This window comes from Pogoniulus pusillus, chromosome 4, assembly GCF_015220805.1.
Source record: "Pogoniulus pusillus isolate bPogPus1 chromosome 4, bPogPus1.pri, whole genome shotgun sequence".
Taxonomy (NCBI): domain Eukaryota; kingdom Metazoa; phylum Chordata; class Aves; order Piciformes; family Lybiidae; genus Pogoniulus; species Pogoniulus pusillus.
Window position 1 is genome coordinate 32074033 of NC_087267.1, and position 18570 is coordinate 32092602.

At 35.8% G+C, this 18570-nt stretch overlaps 2 protein-coding genes across 3 annotated transcripts in view; one reads left to right on the plus strand and one right to left on the minus strand.

Moving 5' to 3' along the window:
- COG5 (component of oligomeric golgi complex 5) overlaps positions 1-18570 on the plus strand; it is a 205206-nt gene that overhangs the window by 30722 nt on the left and 155914 nt on the right. The window lies entirely within an intron of this gene.
- Positions 7117-14471, minus strand: GPR22 (G protein-coupled receptor 22). Of its 2 annotated transcripts, none has more exons than XM_064142503.1 (3): positions 14060-14471; positions 12765-13024; positions 7117-10061 (listed from the first exon to the last, which is right to left on the minus strand). In XM_064142503.1, the coding sequence occupies exon 3, from the start codon at positions 10034-10036 to the stop codon at positions 8735-8737; it is 1302 nt and encodes a 433-aa protein (XP_063998573.1). In that variant the 5' UTR covers positions 10037-10061; positions 12765-13024; positions 14060-14471; the 3' UTR covers positions 7117-8734. The 2 variants fall into 2 exon arrangements, with proteins under 2 accessions (XP_063998573.1, XP_063998572.1); XM_064142502.1 differs by having other exon boundaries at positions 11975-13024.

The following is an 18570-nucleotide window of genomic DNA, read 5'->3' on the forward strand; positions in this document are numbered from 1 at the left end:
GTAGGAGAATAAACCAACTTCTCCTCACCTTACAGTTGCTCTTTATACTTGTTATGTAATTTCATTACTAGGGCAACTGGAAGAGATGAAAGTAAAGTAGTGGTGGTTTTCTATGGATATACACCTCCAGAGAAAGGCTAACTACTAGAGAAGCTGTACTATGTACAGTTCTGGAGCCCCCAACACAAGAAGGACATTGAACTGTTGGAGCGAGTCCAGAGGAGGGCCACGAAGATAATCAGAGGGCTGGAGCACCTCTGCTATGAGGACAGGCTAGGAGAGTTGGGGCTATTCAGCATGGAGAAGAAAAGGGTTTGAAGAGACCTTGTAGTGGCCTTCCAGTATCTGAAAGGGGCTTACAGGAAGGCTGTGGAGGGACTATTTACAGGGTCTTGTAATGACAGGATGAGGGGTAATGGGTTTAAACTGGAAGAGGAGAGATTTAAACTAGGCGTTAGGAAGAATTTCTTTCCAGTGAGGGTGGTGAAACACTGGAGCAGGTTCCCCAGGACGGTTGTGGATGCTCCTTCCCTGGAAGTGTTCAAGGCCAGGCTGAATGAGGCCTTGAGGGACCTGTTCTAGTGGGAGATGTCCCTGCCTATGGCAGGGGATGTGAACTAGATGATCTTTGAGGTCCCTTCCAACCTCAGCCATTCTATGATTCTATGAATGAACGAGACACCTTCAATGTTCAATACATATATAGAAAAAACTTTTTGAATTAAAAAGACCCAAACCATCAACAACAAAAAGTACAATCTTTTTTCTTGTACCTATGAAAAGATGGTAATAAACATCTGTAAATCATTGGAATTGGACTACATCCACCCTGGGACTGCTTTACTAATGTTGTTTCTGTTCTAGCATTCATGCAGCTATGTCGGACAAATCTGTAGTTTCACAATTGGTGTAGGGAATTTTGCTGTACAGAAAAAAACCACAATTTTGTGGATACCTGTGAATAAATGCAATTATACATGTCACAGTGGGAGATTAAATGAGCTCTTTTTCTTGAAGATTAAGACTCTAGAGGTGCATTCATGGGGAGAAAATAAAGAGTTGCAGAAGGGCACTTTGATTAGCAGAGTAAGAAATGACAAGAGCTAAGGACTGGAAAATGAGGCCTGACAAATTCAGAAGTATAAAATAATTGAAAGATGAGATTGCATACTCAATTTTGTTGTAATTGTTAAGGTAAATCCTGGCTGTTCAGATCTTAAACATAATTGGAGTATGAGCCAGTTCAGATTTAAAAATATCTAACCAAATAGCAACAACAAACAAAACTGAAGTGTAATCTTTTCAGGTCCTGGATGGCAGCTAGTATTTCTGCCTTGCTTTAAAGATCAGCGAAGGTATTCCTGTATGTGAAACAAGTAATGAGTAAGATGTAGTTCTTCCACATAATAAACAGCTTTAAAAATAGGCTGTTTTCACAGCAGTAGTTTTTCCTCTTTGTCTCCTGACTCACACATGTAACTTTCAAATACTAGTTTAATCAACAGTTTTCTGGATTGGTCTCAGTTATGGTTTGAAAAGTTAAGTAGTCCAGTCTTTATTTACCAGTCAGGTCTAACCTTACATTGCTCACAGGCACTAAATCTGCTTACTGTCTTTGATACTTTAAAGAGAGTCCCTGTTTAGCTGAAGAACAGCATGGCCTCATATCTCTTCTAATGGCATTTCAGGGAAAAATGTGAAGACTTAAATTTATTAAAAGAAGGAACATCCTATTATTTTGAGAACATACTGGTTATATGGCAGATTGTCTACAATGCCAAAGGTTTCTACCACCCTCCCCCCACCAGTTTCTTAGCCAACCTAACTTGCAAACTAAGGGTGTAGTAGAAAGGGCATTTTGGAAACAAAATGAAGTCATAACAAAGTCTGAGTGATTGAAACAGATGTTTCCCACTTTTCATTCCACTTTATTTGAACTGCTTCTGGGGTCTGCACTGTAAGCTGTCCAACTAAGGCAAGATTTGTCTGAAATTTCTGAGTACATGTATCTTTGAAAAGATGTTGTTAACTTGTATTCATGTGCACTTTTCGTTTGATATGACTGCAGATGAGCTGCATAGCTCCGATTTATGTTTATGGGCATATAACCTCATGGTCAAAGTTAGTAAAGGCTTGTTTTGGTTTAAACATAGAAATTGAAAGTATTTACTTAATTTGGAAATTCTTGTCATCTGATGTTTGCTTGGTATCTGTTCAGAAGATTAATTTGTAATACAAAAGTCTTGGTGTTTTCTTTCTTTTTTTTTTTTTTTTTAGTGTGCAAATACACTCCTAGAAAGTCTGTTATATCTGAAAAAAAAATCTCTCATGAAATACCTTACTGACCGGAGTAGCAGGAGGTGTTCAAGAAAAGACTGGATGAGGCACTTAGTGCCATGGTCTAGTTGATTGGTTAGGGCTGGGTGCTAGGTTGGACTGGATGATCTTGGAGGTCTCTTCCAACCTGGTTGATTCTATGATACGTGTGTGTGTGTGTGGTATTTTGGCAAAATAGTAAAAAATTCATGACAGTCCGTTTTGGGTTAAGTATTTAGTCCGTGGAATTTACTGTTGCTATTGAACCACATAACTTGATTACAGCCTTGCTTTGCCCACAGAATCTTTTCTTATCTTTTGGTTCATTGATAAGTCTCACTTTCTAGCTGTTAACAGGAATAGTAGATCTTCCTTCTTATGGTTAAGGTGTTTCTCAACAGCACCTCATGCTCACATTCACCTCATGTTTTGTGATGATGCATAGTTGCAAATAGTATTTATTTCCCTGCTTATTTTTTCTTATGCACAGTAGTAAAAGCAACCTAGTGCTCAATTTATGACAGATAGTTGTAATAATTTACTAATGTGGGGAAGCTGTCCTTTTTCCCCCTCTACTTCTTTGTTCTCTGTTTGTGATGGATTTATGGAAAATATCTTGAAATAAGATTTGGAGAAAAACATGGTACAGAGTAGCACTAGGCTGTCATCAGTTATTGTGCTTTCCCCTCCTCCCCCCTCCCCCCCCCCCCCACTAATTGCATTCAAGTTTAATTTGAAACAAAACTTAACAACATATTGGGAGAGAGCCTAATACAGTTCAAAGTAAAGCTGTGTTACTATTGCCTTGTTAACAACAGTCTGACATAGCCAGAGTGACACATTTTACAGCAATGATGTTTCAGCAGCGACACTGATTTATCAGACATGGTTTCAAGTGACACTGTTACAAGATAGGATAGGAAGTTAGTAACATTAGCAGGGTAAGGGAAACCAAAAGTGTGCTTCCAAAAATGCAGCTTGGAAAGGAAATGAAGTTATGTTGTTTGCCAGCAGCTTGTTACCGTCAGCTTGCCTGACTGCGCAGTGTCAGCAATCCAAAGGAGGATATAGAAATGCTTATATTCGGAGAATATAGTTAATTCAAACTATTATTATTTTTTTCATTCTAATTTTGTACCTACCTACAACAGAACTTTCACTGTAAGTCTTCAGAGTTTGTTCTGTTTTATTTGTTTGTTTAAAAAAAATATTTTCAATTCCTTTTCACTATGTGAGAATTTTTTGCAAAATAGGGTAACAGCCGACACAGAAATCTGTGATGTAAATGCACAGGAAGAGATTTGTTCCATTCTGACTTGATCTGTAAGAATCACTGAAGTGTAGTTTTAGCAAAGAACATAGAGATGTCTAATGATATTTCTTCTTCACTGTATTCTTCTAAAAAAAAAAATTAAGTGGAGATAAAGAAGCAGCAACTGAGAACGTACTGTGGCAATGAAACATCACAACAAACTGAAGCTGTCTGACCAATACTTGATTTGAGGGAAGATTCAGTAGCATTTAAAAAGTGTTATTGCTGGGTATAGACATATGATAACATTTCCCTTTCAAGTCTGTTCTTGGAATGTAAGTACTTTGTACGTACTTTGTACTTGGTAAAATGTGTAGTTAATATCTAGGAAAAGAGGTAGTAGTATAATGCATGCTCTTATCTGTTTGTGTGTAATTTGTTAAATCAAAAGCCTTTTCTGGGGTTTCTGTTGATGCCATTCTCCTCTCTCCTCCCAGCAATTTTAACAAAACCATATCATGCTCAGTGATTCAAGGACAAGTTCTTCTTGTATTTTTTAATTACAATAAAAAATTAAGGCTAACATTCTTTCCATGGCAGGTGCATGTTACTCTCCACTTATATGTGATCCTGATGGCCATAGCAGCCTTACATTGATTCCTTCCACTTCTGCCCTTTTCCTCTTGACTTATACTCTCAACCTACTTTGCATTATTTTTTGACATTCATTTTGTATTAATAATTTTTTATTTTCCTATTAGTCTGGGGCTCTTTTTTTTTTTTTTCTAGAACTGCCCCCAGCAAAACTAACCCCAAACTCTGTGTTTAATTTTGCTTCTTGAATCGTGTGAATGTTCTGTGAAGTAGAAAAAGAACGAATTTATAGAGTCAAATTATTTCCTCCTATTGATGTAAGACAAACAAATTCAGTGATAGTACAACAGATTATGTGAAATTTGGCTACTATATAGCTGGAAAGTTTCAATGTGGAAGCTGATTGTTCCTAGTTTCACGTTGGAGATACTTAGTTTGAACAGTGAGAAAAAGGAAGGATAAGTTAGTGCATTCTCTGTATGCTTTTAATACTACATTGAAACTTTGCTAAAGAATGCTATATTTTCTACTTTTAAGCATTTAATGGCAATTGGTAACTAAACCACTTTCTTCAGAAGAAACAAACATATCTCTAAAATGTTCTGATGACCGGCACTTACACTGATGTTGAAGAAGAGCTAATATCTGTATTGCAATATGTTATATGTAAGAGTTAACAGAGCAGAAAAAATCTTTCTTATGCTCAGGTATATTATATAGCTTGTGGAATGTATTATTTAAGTTTAAATAAATTTAAAAAAAAAAGGAAAAAGAAAATATGGCAGTGGGGAAAAGAAAGCATATAAGATGGTGGGTCATGGTGCCTATCCATCGAGTTCAGAAATGCTCTTACTAGAAACTCAGAAACTCCTTTATATAAATACAAAATAGATGATAATGTTCAATTTCACTTTTGTTGCATATGAATGTATACTAATTATGTATTATGTATCTACTTATATAACAATAAAGGGAGAGGTGTATTGATCTGATATGTATCTGGATGCATATGTGTTTAACCTCAGCTATTTAGAAATCACTGAAGTCGTTCTTATTTCCCTGGTGCTAACAAACAGAACTTCTGACTGTGTAGCAGTGCCTTATAATCTGTAAAAACTGTTCTCAACTTGAAACTAGATACTTGTGATATATTTATATTTCTGTTTTCAATGGTAATGTTCCAGTGTGTTAAGGTGTGTTACTTGAATATTCTACTAGATACAGACACTTACTCAGCTTTTTGTATTTTTGGTGTAAGCTAACCTCATTTTACAATGTAAACTTGAATAGAAATGCATTTGGGGTTAAAAGACAACGTAATCAAATACCAGCTAATACTTAAGGGCTAGTGAATGTGTGGAAACTGTCTGTGGCTGCTTGAGTTTCTGAAACGTAGTTGCTGAAATTAATATTTTTGGAGTCTTAGAGAATTTTGCCTGCCTTAGGCCAAATGGTATGACGTGTGTTGAACTAACGATTCCCCGTGGTGAGATAAATCTTGAGAATTCAGTGGGCTTCTTATTGTACAATACTATGGCGTATATTTGCCTTTTTTCCTTCAGCCATGCTGCCTGTTTTTGTGGTTTTAGTCTGGCTGTCAAGCACCCACAGCACACCTTCCTATGCTTCCTAAAATCCTTTTCTGTATCGGTGGGGTATACAGTGTTCCTTTGTTGTGTTTGCGTTACGTCTACTTTGTGATGCAGATCATGTATGAGTCTGTTTTATAACGAATCCTGCGTGTATATAGGATTGCAGATATTCTTACTTGTATTATTCCCTGCTCTTTGTAGAATTTTCTTCTGCAGACTTCAAAGTGTACTCTGATGTGGTATAAATCCTGACGGTTCTGTGGTTTGGTTTTTTTTTCTTTATTTAGTGAAAGGTGAAGAATAGTAAATGCAGAAATGAATGTACTTACATATTCAGAGGCAATCGATGGCTATGATCAATATAGCCTTTAAAACCTGATTTAATCTCCCAGACTAATTCCTAGGCTGCATTTTCTCTCTTGTTATGCAGTACCGCATCGTTGACTCTGACTTTCTAATGAATGAGCTTTTAAGGCTAAATCTCTAGTTCCGGATGTTTTGCTTAATTTTGAAAAGTAAAGTCATGTTGTCAAGAAACCTTTCAAATCTGAAAGCTTTTCTTAATTGCTTACTTCAGATAACAACATAATGTAGGCTTATTTATGTGTTGTGGTCATTATAATTTCTCTTTATTCTTATTTTAAAAATAAATTATTAGTATTTTTAATTACTTTGAGAATGCTTTATCAGAAGATAAGTAATCAGTGAGATATTATGCCATTAACCCTAGAGATCCCACTTTCTCCTCTAATGCTCAGAGTACAGAGGAAAGCTAGGCAGAGAAAAAAAATACAAAAAAAAGGAAAAAAAAACCATTTCCTGTTCCTTTGAGCACAAATCTTTTCAGAAGACTTTATTGCTGAAAGAATGTGAGCATATGGGATTAAAAAAAAAAGGCCAATGCAGAAAACCTCTCAAATAAAATGAAGTATTTTGAGTCTTTTAAGAGACTAAGGTTAGCTTGAATGAAGTCAAAACTGTAATTGGGTTCAGTATAATGCAGATGCTGCAAGGCTAGTTTTGAGAAAAAAAGGCTATGAAATTATGTTTGAATATATGTTACACAGTAATTTCAGATAACAAATTATCAATTAGATAATAACACTGCTGGGTAGAATTTGGATGATTTTAAGTGGCTGGTCTTTGTGGAATATGAAGCTGCCATAGTATTTTTTGAGTCTTCTATTCTGGTAAGCTAAGGCATGAGCCCAAGTAGACTAAGGTACATTAAAAGCACATTTTTAATCACAAAAAGCAATTTTGGCAATACACGTATGATTAATAATTCAATGATGCAATGGAAAGTAGCTCCCTCAAAATCAGTCTTTTTTTTCTCCCCCTTAATATACAACTTCAGAAAAGTACTTCAGAAATGCTCATTTTTATGTAATAGTCAAATTACAGTAGGGGTAGTTTTAGTCAGACTGGCTCCCACGTTCAAGGATATGCTCTGCCCTTTTTTTTTTTGTTGGTTTTTTTTTTTTTTTAATAAAAGCCAATACTTATTGAGGATTAGCCTTTTAAATCCACTGGTAGCTTGTGACACAGTGAGCAGTTTATAGAGCAAGACAAGTGAAATCATGTTAATTGATTTTGCAGGCTTTTTTGTTTTGCTTACCTCCCCCCCCCCAAACTAAGTCAATGAATGTAGCCACTGCTCATATTTCAATATCTCAACAAACTTGTTTGGATAAATATTTCATCCTTTAAAATATATATCTGAAATTATATATTTTTAAAGGATGAAATATTTATCCAAACATGTTTATTGAGTGGATTGCACTATCTTAATTCTTGCTTACAGTGCTATGAATGACGATGCTTTCTTAAAGCTTCTTGATTCTTCATTGCAGGTATAAGATGAAACAGAAAAAGAGAACGTAGAATAATGATACAGTGTGGCTGTCCAGGAAATACAGAAACAGAGTAGTCAGCAGTGTTGGTGACTGATTTGTGACAAAGTAGTTGCATGGCTGTAATTGAACATGGTCAAAGGAGAGGTCAAGTCAACACAATACAAAACTTGCTGAGCGCAATAAAATTATCATATACTTTAGCTGTGGCACTTGACAGCCATATTTATCTGTGTAGATGGAAGGTCCTCAGGTCACACTAGAGGTCTAGCTAAACCTCTTCAGTGTGAAATCTCAGCCTTTGCAGAGGAATAGCTTAGTTGGTTGGTTGTGTTTTAGCATTAAGCCCAACAATTTTCCTGTCTATGGTTTTTGCCTTCATTTAGCCTATCTTTCCCCTTATCCCCTCTACCTCTCCTGTGTAATTGTTTGAAATAGTATATTTTCTGTGTAGAAGCTGTGGACCTGAGGTTGTACATGCAAGACTTTTTCCTTTTTTAAAAGATACTGTTATTTTTTGGATCAACATGAGGAGTTTTTTCCCTCATAAAAATTAATTGATTCTGAGCCATTAATTGAAGGACATCACATAAATGGCTTTGTCTATACACACAGGAAAATTGCATGCTGGATAAATTTGAAATAAGTAGCTATCTACATGTAAGGTCAAAATGTGTCCAAGTTATAGCTGTATAGCATTCAGAAGATCTCTGATAAACTACTGTTATGAGTTAAATTGAAAAATGTTATCATGCAAAATGAGGAATTTGTGCTTTAGAAAAGTATTCCTGAGTGGAATTTTTGTTTAAAAATCCTTTTATATTTACAGAGAAACTGAGCCATACAAATATTTTTAAAAGTTTGCACTTCATTAAGGCTATTTATTTTCTAAAAAAGAGGACTTGAATATTTTTGACAGATATACACATGGTGTTAGGCTAACAAACGGCCATGCAACATATATCTTACATAATGAAGAAATTGAATATACAAGACCTACTCTGTTTAACACATATATTGAAAGTTTACAGTCTCACCAACAGTTAAAAATCTTTTTCTTATTTGGCAGTATTTTTCTACAATTTGTTCAGATATTCCACTTACTGCATTTTGGTGAATACTGAAATTTAGTCAGTGACAACCTGAGGTACTAAACATTTCTGCCTTACTTCATTGTCTTCAAAGGTAATTTTTTTGTTCCTTTTAGGCTCTATCCATGAGTTGTGTATTACAGCATTATTTGGCATGGGATCTGCTTCCACTATTGAAACAACTCTCTTTTTCATCTTACTTTTCAGAACTTTCTGAAACTTTTGCCTTGTGAATGCATAAAGTAGAGGGTGAAATATTGTCGTTCCATAAGCCATTACAAGAAAACATAATCGCAACTTTACCAAAAGGTCACTTGGGCCCAAACATAAGATGGTGGTGTTTAAAACAGAGATAGGTGTCCAGCAGAGTAGGAATGTTGAGATGATCAAGAGAGACATTCTGAAGACTCTCTTTTGCCGTTCTCGTCGCTCCCGGTGCCGTTTCACAGCTCGACGTAGAGCAATTATGACAGACACAGAAGTCCTTACACCAAAGACAACATTTTTTCCTCCACTGCTGTGGGACATGTCTGTAGTGTCATGCTGAGTGGTCAAAGAAATAGTTTTTTTCTTTCTAGCTTTCTTCTTTTGTCCCGTTGTAAATCTCGTACCAATCCGAATATTTAGAGCCTGGAGTATTTTGGTGTATGTAATCAGCATTACTACAACAGTGAAAAAAAAGATTGGAATCTGCACAAGAAGGTGATAGTACATTCCTAGCTCTGTGTGATACTCATTCGTGCTCACGCACAGAAGTGTCTTGTTTTCCCTAGTACTTGCGCTTCGAAGACTGAAAAAGTTGACTTCAATGAAAGGAATCAGGAAGGAGAAAAGTGAAATGATCCATATAGATGTCATTAGTATCACAGCCCTTCCCATGGTCAGAATTCGATTGGCAGGCTTTACAGAGATGTCATATCTGTCCAGAGTGATAGCAAAGACATTGATTGCAGTTGAAACGCTTGCAAAAGAGACACAAGCCTCGTGGAAGCAGCAGATGAGAGCAGTATTACTCTCCAATGAAAGCAGAAGGATAACTATAGTTAGAGGAATACATCCCACACAAATTATTACATCAAGTACATGAAGGTTCATTGTAATTATGTTACTGACAGAATTGATTAAGTTGGATTTCATACAGTAAAGTACCAGCACGGTGAGGTTGCTGCCAAGTCCCAAAACAATTTCTAGCATCAAAAATCCAGTGAGAGAAACTTGAAAGCTTAATGGATATGACAGCGGTTGGTACATGTTGGTGTCGATGTCATCAATGGCATCTCGAACTGTAAAGTTAGATTCAGACTGCATGTTGACTTCCAAAGTGGAGGGGAAACACATTCTTTTGTTGCAGTTGTTTTTTCTCCTGAAAGGTGAAATAAAATATGAAACTATTTGATTTTCTTTTTTTTTAACCACTTACTGTAGATAAATTCTGGGGAAGAAGGAAGGAGAAGTATGTATTCTTAGTTTAGAGGTTAACTGGCATGCACTCAAAAGCCTGAGCATCTAGAATAAAAAGTGAAAAGCTCCCACTTAGGGAGACAAGGCTTTTTTTTTGTAGTGATGTGTTTTTTACAAAGGGCCCATTTGTTGAATAAACTATACTTGTGCATTGCCTTTGTATTAGGTTGAGAGTGATTTTGGAAGAATGTCAAGTATTAACAAATTAGTACTCAAGGTCATTTTAGAAAGGCTCTTGTAGAAAAAGAAAGTGATAGGAACATGGAGCGCTGTTGCTTACGTATTATAAAAAAAACAACAAACAACACATTTAAATTACTCATGGAAATTTAGCAGCCTCTTTCTTATGAAGAATTTGGAGGGACGTCCTGGACTGAAACTTCAGGTTCTCTAATTGAGCAGATTTTCACAGAGCTTGAAGGCTTCTGGTTACTTTCATCTTGTGTGCATCTACATGAATGAAATTTACCACTACAACAATATTGCAGAGGTCTATATAATGTAAAGTGCAAAAATTATATGGGTTTGGAGAGATGGAATCTATTATAAAAATGCTGCATTTCCATTTTCTGATTTGAATATTGTATTTCTTCAAGAAATCAGTGCCTAGATGGAGTTGGAACAGTATGTAATTTTATTCCAGAATACATTTAAGGGAATAATTCTAGAAAATAGTACTTAAAAAGAAAATTGCCTCTTTTATGACGTTGGTTTTGTGTTTTGGGTTTGGGTTTTTTTTTGCTTTATTTGTTTGGTTTGGTTTTTATATTAAACCCAAAATATTTGTGTAACTTGTTTATCTTAGAGATATGTGAAGTTCAGAATAGTAGCATTTATTATATCTAGGAGAACTATATTTTATAGCTCATCTGCTGTATTTTATACGTGGTGATAGGCTCTAAATGTAGCATCTGCATTAATATCTGTTATTTATACTATTTATATTGTCAGCCAGCTCTTCAGTTTGTTATGAAGTGAATGAATGAGTGGCTGTTTGGTGTCTTGCTATGATACTTCAGGTTTGTAAAGGGTTTTTTTGAAGGCTTTAAATCTAAGAGGGGATATACTTTGCATGAAATGAAATTTAAATGTAAACCTCTGTTCCATTCGGAATGCAGTTAGAGTGGATAGCACTAATGTGGAAAACAAATGAGCTCTTTTAAAATAAAAGTATGAATTAAGCATACTTGGATATGATGTGCAAATGGATTTCATCTGCAGGTCTGAAAAGCCTCAGTTGCACAGTGCTATTAATTGCAAATTGTATGATGAAAATTCTTGGTATGCTTCAACTGTAATTTCACACGTTCCTCTTAAATACAAAAGATGTAAATTACAATGTGTTAGTCTCAGGTGTGAAATGAAACAAGAAATATTTCAAAAGCTTTGTTTAATTCAGGCTACCTGTATTAGGTTTGTGTTAACCCTCAGAAATATGATTTCCTCTGTGTACACTGTCCTGGCTGTGAATGGATTTCAAGAAACCATTCCAAATGCATTGCCGGAGAAATGGAGTTCTCTTGTATTAGCAAAAAGCCAGGAGGAAATCAAAAGCAAATCTGCTAAAACAACTGACAGTCTTAATTCTAACATTATGCCATCTGAAATTTTATGAAAACCAGAAAACTTCAAATGCATTTAGTCTTATAAATAGATTAAACATCACCTCTGTGTTGCACTGATTAGATTTAAGTTAAATAGAAGCAGAAATGTCAAGGCAGGGAGCTTATATATCCAGTGCATTGCCCTTCTGGCTAGTGCCTGTTCCTTTGTAAATGCTAAGCAGAGGTGGGATGCATGCAACTTCTGACCTACCTGTTCTCTGTGCCTCAAGGGCCTTTCAGATCATTGCAGCAGCTTGTCATAAATTGATACATGGTGCCACTGACAGATATTTGACATGCACTGTAACCTGGAAACCAAGCAGTAGCTGGGATCTTATTTCATTCCTTGCAGGGTTGTTTCTGTTTTTCCTTTTTTTTTTTTTTTTTTTTTGTTCCAGCACTTCAGCAGCAAAAAATTTTGATTGAACATGGGGACTTCTTAATTGCCTGAGATACTTCTACAGACCAGTGCATATTCTGCTTGTCTGTTTTGAGTTTCAAGCCAGCAATAATGAACAAATGTTCTTTTAAGTGATGTTAATTTCTTTCCCCTGTTGCATTTTGTAGCATCCTGGTTTTATTCTCTTGGTTTTAAAAAAAAATTCTGATCTCTGTGTTCAGAGTATATGTAGATATTTCTTTCTGTAATATTCTTGCTCATTACTTTTGAGTGATGGCTTAGTCAAAGAAGTTGCTATACATCATAAAATCCAGTTCATGTGCTTTGAGAGTAACCATGAGTTACCTAATTTGGTTTATTTTCATTTAAGGTGAGTACACAACAGACCATAAAATTGAGAGAAAAATATCCATTAGTCATTATGACAAATAAGTTATTAAATAAGTAGTATAGAAAAAGCTTGGTTAAACCCTTATTCGGCTTGCTGGTGAAGTATGCATGTTCTCCTTTTGGCAATTCATGTTTCATTGTTTCTTCATGCATCAGTAGTTTCCACAATTCTCTTTTTAAAATTATAAATCCCTCTTTAAGAAATGCTCACCATTTTAAGAATCAATCATTGCACTCTTCTTCTATCAAAATCTGAGCAGCTGTATTACTCTTCTGTGTGTATTGTTGAAGTGTCATGCACGTAAATGGTAATACAAATGTGTTCCATGTTTTGTTTCTAATTCCTTTATGTCTTAACAATGCATTTTAGTGCTGCATCTTGCTGCTTGTAGGTCATACAGCTAGAAAGATACTCGGTCAACTGCATTCTTCATACTGTCAGTTGTAAAACTGAATTAGTTGCTGCATGCCCTTGTGAGAGGGAGAAAAGAAAAGGTTAAAAGTAGGGCTTATAATTTCAAAATAAAGTAATGCAAGAATATATATTTTTAATATCACTTGTGAATAAAAGATCTTTAAAATGTAATCTTACAGATTGCATAGAAAATCAGTTAGTATGTTCACGTATTTGCTGGTAAAATCATGTCATTCTTCTGTCATCTTTCAGGAATTTAGGTTTTTTTGACAAGTTTCCTGTTCTTCAAATAGTGCAGGTTACAAAAAATCCTGACTAGAAGCTCTAATTGTTGCACGTAGAGTGTCTGTGACTAGAGCTAGAAAATGTAGTTCTTTAGCTTCTGTTAGCAGGTAGTTAATACATAACAGCTCTTGTTTCTTATGAGAAATTAAACAGAGTCAACAAGCTTTATAAGAAATACATTTTTTAATTTGCACACTGTTGTAATTTAATCTCTTGAAATAAATGTTTAGTTAATCCATGTTATGAATAAAAGGCTTGAAGGTACAGTGTAATGATAGAAATAACTATTTAAAAAAAACCTAACCCCCCCCCGTCCTCAAAAAGGGGGATTTCTTCAGCCATCAGAGATTAGTCATATTAGCCAACCTTCATAAAACAATAAGTATACACTAATTACAGACTGTCTGATCCGTCAAAGAATAGCTTAATCGATCTGTAACACGTTTAACTGCCAGTATTTGGAAATACTGCTGGAGGAGGAAAAAAATATCCCCAGTTGCATTATGTGTTGTTTGTTGTTTCCCCCCTCCCCGATACTGTATTAGCTTAAACTGTACTGTCTTTATGTTGTACAAACAACACAGGTTCTTACTATTTTACAAGACTTGAATGCAAAATAACAGTTTCCTACATTGTGTTTGTAATGGAGAGGGGAAAATAGCATTTGAATATTTCCTGATCTCAAATATAACAAGATGCTAGTGCGAAATGTAAGTTCAGTCTGATCTCTTCCCTTTTTTCTGATTATTATTTTTTTCGGTTAATTGTTGCTTATTCTGCATACCATAATAAGGAACAGGTCTTACCTCCACTAAAGGTTTGATAAATTCTCGATGCAGGTGAAGCAGTTCCAGGTTGGAGGGATTCATTTTGTTCACTTGTTAGCAGAGTAGAAGGGAAAGAGGGTAATAAGCTTATCTTCAAAAAACGATCTTAATGAAAATTTGTGCCTGTACTGTGCCATTGTTTCAGCACACTGCTAATGTATACAACTGCTTTAGTTCTGGTTTACAGGCTGCTGCAGTCTCCCACTCTTCCTACTGTAGACTCAATAAGCATCTGAAAATACATAATGAAAGTAATTTAACATACTGAAGGCTTCTTGTCTCCAGAGACACCAGTGAGATTGAAGCTCTCTCTCAAAAAAAAAAAAAAGAAAGGAAGAAGCAGTGCTTCTGAGAGGAGAGCTTGCGATGGGCAGCTTTTGCAGAATGACAGCCTACCTTGTCGCTTCTCCTCACTGCAGAGAGATGCAGTGCATTCACTAATTTTGATTGGTCAGTGATGTTGGGCTTAAATTGTGCCTCATATATGGGATTGATGCCCTCCCTCCCTGCAATTTATATAAGGATTCTTTTGTAAAAGGACTAAATTTATAAATGAGTTATGAATTCTGGAATATATTAAGGTTATGCCAGTTTTATTTTTACCTTTTCACTCTTCACTTTGTGTACACTGGAAATCACATGACACTGACAGAAAAAAAAAGGATTAAACGTTTATTACTTAAAAGGCTTCCAACAGTCTATATTTGAATTTGCCTACTTTCCTCTTTTTCTTTTTTTTTCTTTTTTTTTTTTTGTCCTAAGAACATCTCTGAAAAAAATCTGGTATCTCTGAGCCTTACTGAATTTTATCACATAGGTTTATGTGCAAGGCAACATTTAGGTCTTGTCTTGAATGAATTATTTTCAGAACAAGTTGGTACCTGCATGCATATTATGAATATTTCTTTTAGGATTCATAGAGATTATTCAGACCCTTAAAATGGGTTGATAACTCAGTTTAATTCATGAAGCAGAAAAGAGTGCTGTTTTTAATGATCCATCACCATATACAATGTATAATAATTGTTAATTTTGATGAAATGTTAACTTTATAAAAAAAAATCTGTATGTTTCACTTTAATTGTGCTAGAAACTTCAGAGGGTTTTTTTATGGCTGTCCTGCTTGATGTTCTTGACCTTCACTTTGCAGGGAGTGTCTTCAGTTTGGATTTTTTTTTTAAATTTTGTAATTTCTTTCTGAATTTATTCTGTCAGTATAAACAATGCTGTCAACTGCATAATGAGGAGTAAGAGAAGTGTACCACATTATGTGTTTTAATTAGTACTAGTGCTTAAGTAAATGTTGGCAATAAATTCACTATACAACCCAAAATAATATTAAAAAAAAAATTGATTTGCTGAAACAAGTAATAGAAGAATATCTGAGTATAAAATGTTCTGTGGGTAGTTTTTCATCTCAAATAAATGTGGAGTGTGGGGCTTTCTCTGTTGTGGGTTTGTATTTTATTTTAAAGATTTATTTTAAAAAATGTTTTAAAATTTTGTTAAAATTTGATTAAGTGCTAAATGTTAATGCATGATTCTTGTAGAAGTAGCTGTATTAAGATGACAGGTTTGGTTGAATTTTGGTGGGGTCCTCTGTTTTGAAGTTATTTAAACAATTTTAAAAGGCAGTCATGTAACTCAGATGTATGCATTTCTTCTGTTAACATTTTCTCTCAGCCAGCCTCCCAATGTATTATTTATCTTAAGGTAAGAGCATACTTCATTTATTTTTTTAAAAGGCTACATATCTGATTAGTGTGCTTCCTGTTTCCTTTATTTAGCACTTCAGTAATGACTGCAGAAACTTTGAACAAAGATCAGTAGGTACCAGCTGGCTGTGCTGATTGAGCTCTTTGAGCTGTCTCATATCATCAGCCTCCCGAGAGCTTGAAACTAGTGATCCCAGCATAACTCTTAAGGGTGACATTATAAAGAGGAGTCCTGAAATGAAAGCATAAATAATAACATATTAAAGAGATTTACTTTCTTCACTTTCAGTATGACTTAGGATAAGGAGGAAGACTGTCTAAATTTAAACAGATGAATCTTCATCTCCATTTCTAATTCTTCAGTGTGTGCCTGAACAAAGATGAAGATATTGGCTGAGCTGTATTTCTAGAAAGAAGAAAGATGCAACATAGATTTGAATATAGTGTGGATGTGTGGTTCAAACACAGGTAAAGGGGTCACAAAAGACTTCCCATATTACAGGAGGCATTTTGGCAAAAGTTTTAGCTGTAAAAAAGTGTTTGAAAAGAGGGATATGGAACTGAGTTGTGAACATATCAAGCTTAATTTTTCTGGAGAGAAAATCAGGAGAAGCAGCAGTACCATATGGAGGCAATCAGGAGTAGGTGGATGGATAGACATGCTTATAAGCCATTGCTGTGCAGATGCTAGTTAAGATGGTGTGAACAGATGACATCATCCTCAAAGGGTAGATAGAGAAGAGTGGGCAAAAAGAGCCATGTGCAGACACCCAGCATAGACAGAAAAATACGCTGTTCTTATACCTGTTTCTATGTTAGCTCAGAATGGAAGAGAAAGAATTTGACTGGTGTTTTTTTGTTTTTTTAGGTGAGTGAAAAGTGGGATGGAAGGGTAATAAAAGGGTAGAAATATTGGGGAACAGCAGGAGTCTTTAACCAGGACATGGGTGATGAAGGATCTTGGGACCAAGAAAGGCAACACAATGGAAGAGGGTGACAAAGAATAGAGCTGTGAAGTGTTGAGGCTGCTGAGTCTGATGTGGGGAGAAAATAAATGCAAGGCCAGGAGCTGGAAGCAAACTGGAACAGAGACATGTGCATGAAAAAAGACATAGGGTGCACAGGGGTGAGAGTAACTGCAATTTCCATAGTATATACCCCTCTAGCACTTTTAAATTGAATTCAGGAGTCCTAACTGTTAGAGCACGTTGCTCGGTTTTGCAGAGAGCAGGAAGTAAAAGAAATGTGAAAGTTGTAGCATATTTCTTATTTTTTTTCCCATCTACTGTTTTACATTCTACATACAGGAAATGATGTCCTAGCATCAGGTAGGACATTCTGCAATGGTGGTAGGTAATTTGTAGATTTGGAGGTCTAAACTCTGCTGCTGTGTTGATCACCTCAAATTCAGGTTCTTAGTTCTGATTTCTTCAGTTAGGTCCATGATTTTGGAGCTTTAGCATTCTTTTAATGTGCTTTAGGCGTTACCTTTTAATAAATATATTACGGACTCTCTAAACATCCTGGTGTTATGGAATAGACACATTGATGAGGATGTTCATTGGCACAATTGGGAAACTGATTTAACGTACTTCTCTTGTTCTCTGCATCATTCTTTTTTTTTTTTTCAGTCTCTACAATTATCTTCCATGAATGTTCCAGTGGTGCTTTCTGTTTCTTTCTTTGGGCTGCATGTCTTGTTTCCTAGTTTGCAGAATGCCTTTTTATGATGATATATTCATGCTTGTTGCCATCCTTCAGAGATTGCCTATAGAGTGGCTGCTTTCCTCTCAAGAAAAGACTTCAAGAAAAGAGTGGATGACTTCAAGAAAAGACTGGATGAGGCACTTAGTGCCATGGTCTAGTTGATTGGTTAGGGCTGGGTGCTAGGTTGGACTGGATGATCTTGGAGGTCTCTTCCAACCTGGTTGATTCTATGATTCTATGATTCTAAGAAAAAGGGGAGGGGGAGGAAGAGTATTGAACTACTTTAGTGGCAACCAAGTTTCTGAACGTTCACAGGAAGAAGAGAGATGAAGGGAACCTCTCCTCAGAGAGGCTGTGGAGTCTCCTCTGGAGACTTTCCAATCCTGTCTGGATGAGTTTCTGTGTGACCTGTGCTAGACTCTACAGCCCTGCTCTGGCAAGGGTGTTGGACTTGATGATCTACGGAGGTTCCTTCCAACCCTTAACATCTGTGACCCTGTTTGAATCTTGCTACTTGTTTAGTGGCTGTTTAGAATGTTACTGCTTCTGAGTCTAAAAATGTCATTTGTTCTCCTACTTGTGAGAGATCTGGACTTCTAATTTATACAAACTTCTCAGTGACATATAATCTCTTTAGCGCCTAAGTTGCTTTTGAGAATGCATATTGGGTAATTTTGTCCTGGGATTGTTCTTCAGCATGATTTACGTGGTCCACTAACAAAATTTCATCTGGATAGATCCACCTGTACCTTGCAATTACCTATAATGGACCAATTCTAGAGTAGCTCTTCTTGATTTTTATCTGTTTTAGCAGCTCATGATCTCTATCTAAAATGTGTTTCTTTCCTCGTTGCATCTTGATTTCCTCAATGGCCTTTTGCAATGAACTTTATTAGAATGTTGTTGAAAATCCAGCAACTTTTGTAGTATCAAGCAAGAATAAAGAATGAACAATAGCAACATCATAGGATCACAGAACATTACGGGTTGGAAGGGATCTCTGGAGATCTTTGAGTCCAACCCCCCTGCCAGAGCAGGACCATATAACTAGTCACACAGGAATGAATC

Coding starts and splice junctions, on each gene's coding strand:
- GPR22 (XM_064142503.1), bottom strand. CDS start 10,036: ATGTGTTTCCCCTCCACTTTGGAAGTCAACATGCAGTCTGAATCTAAC.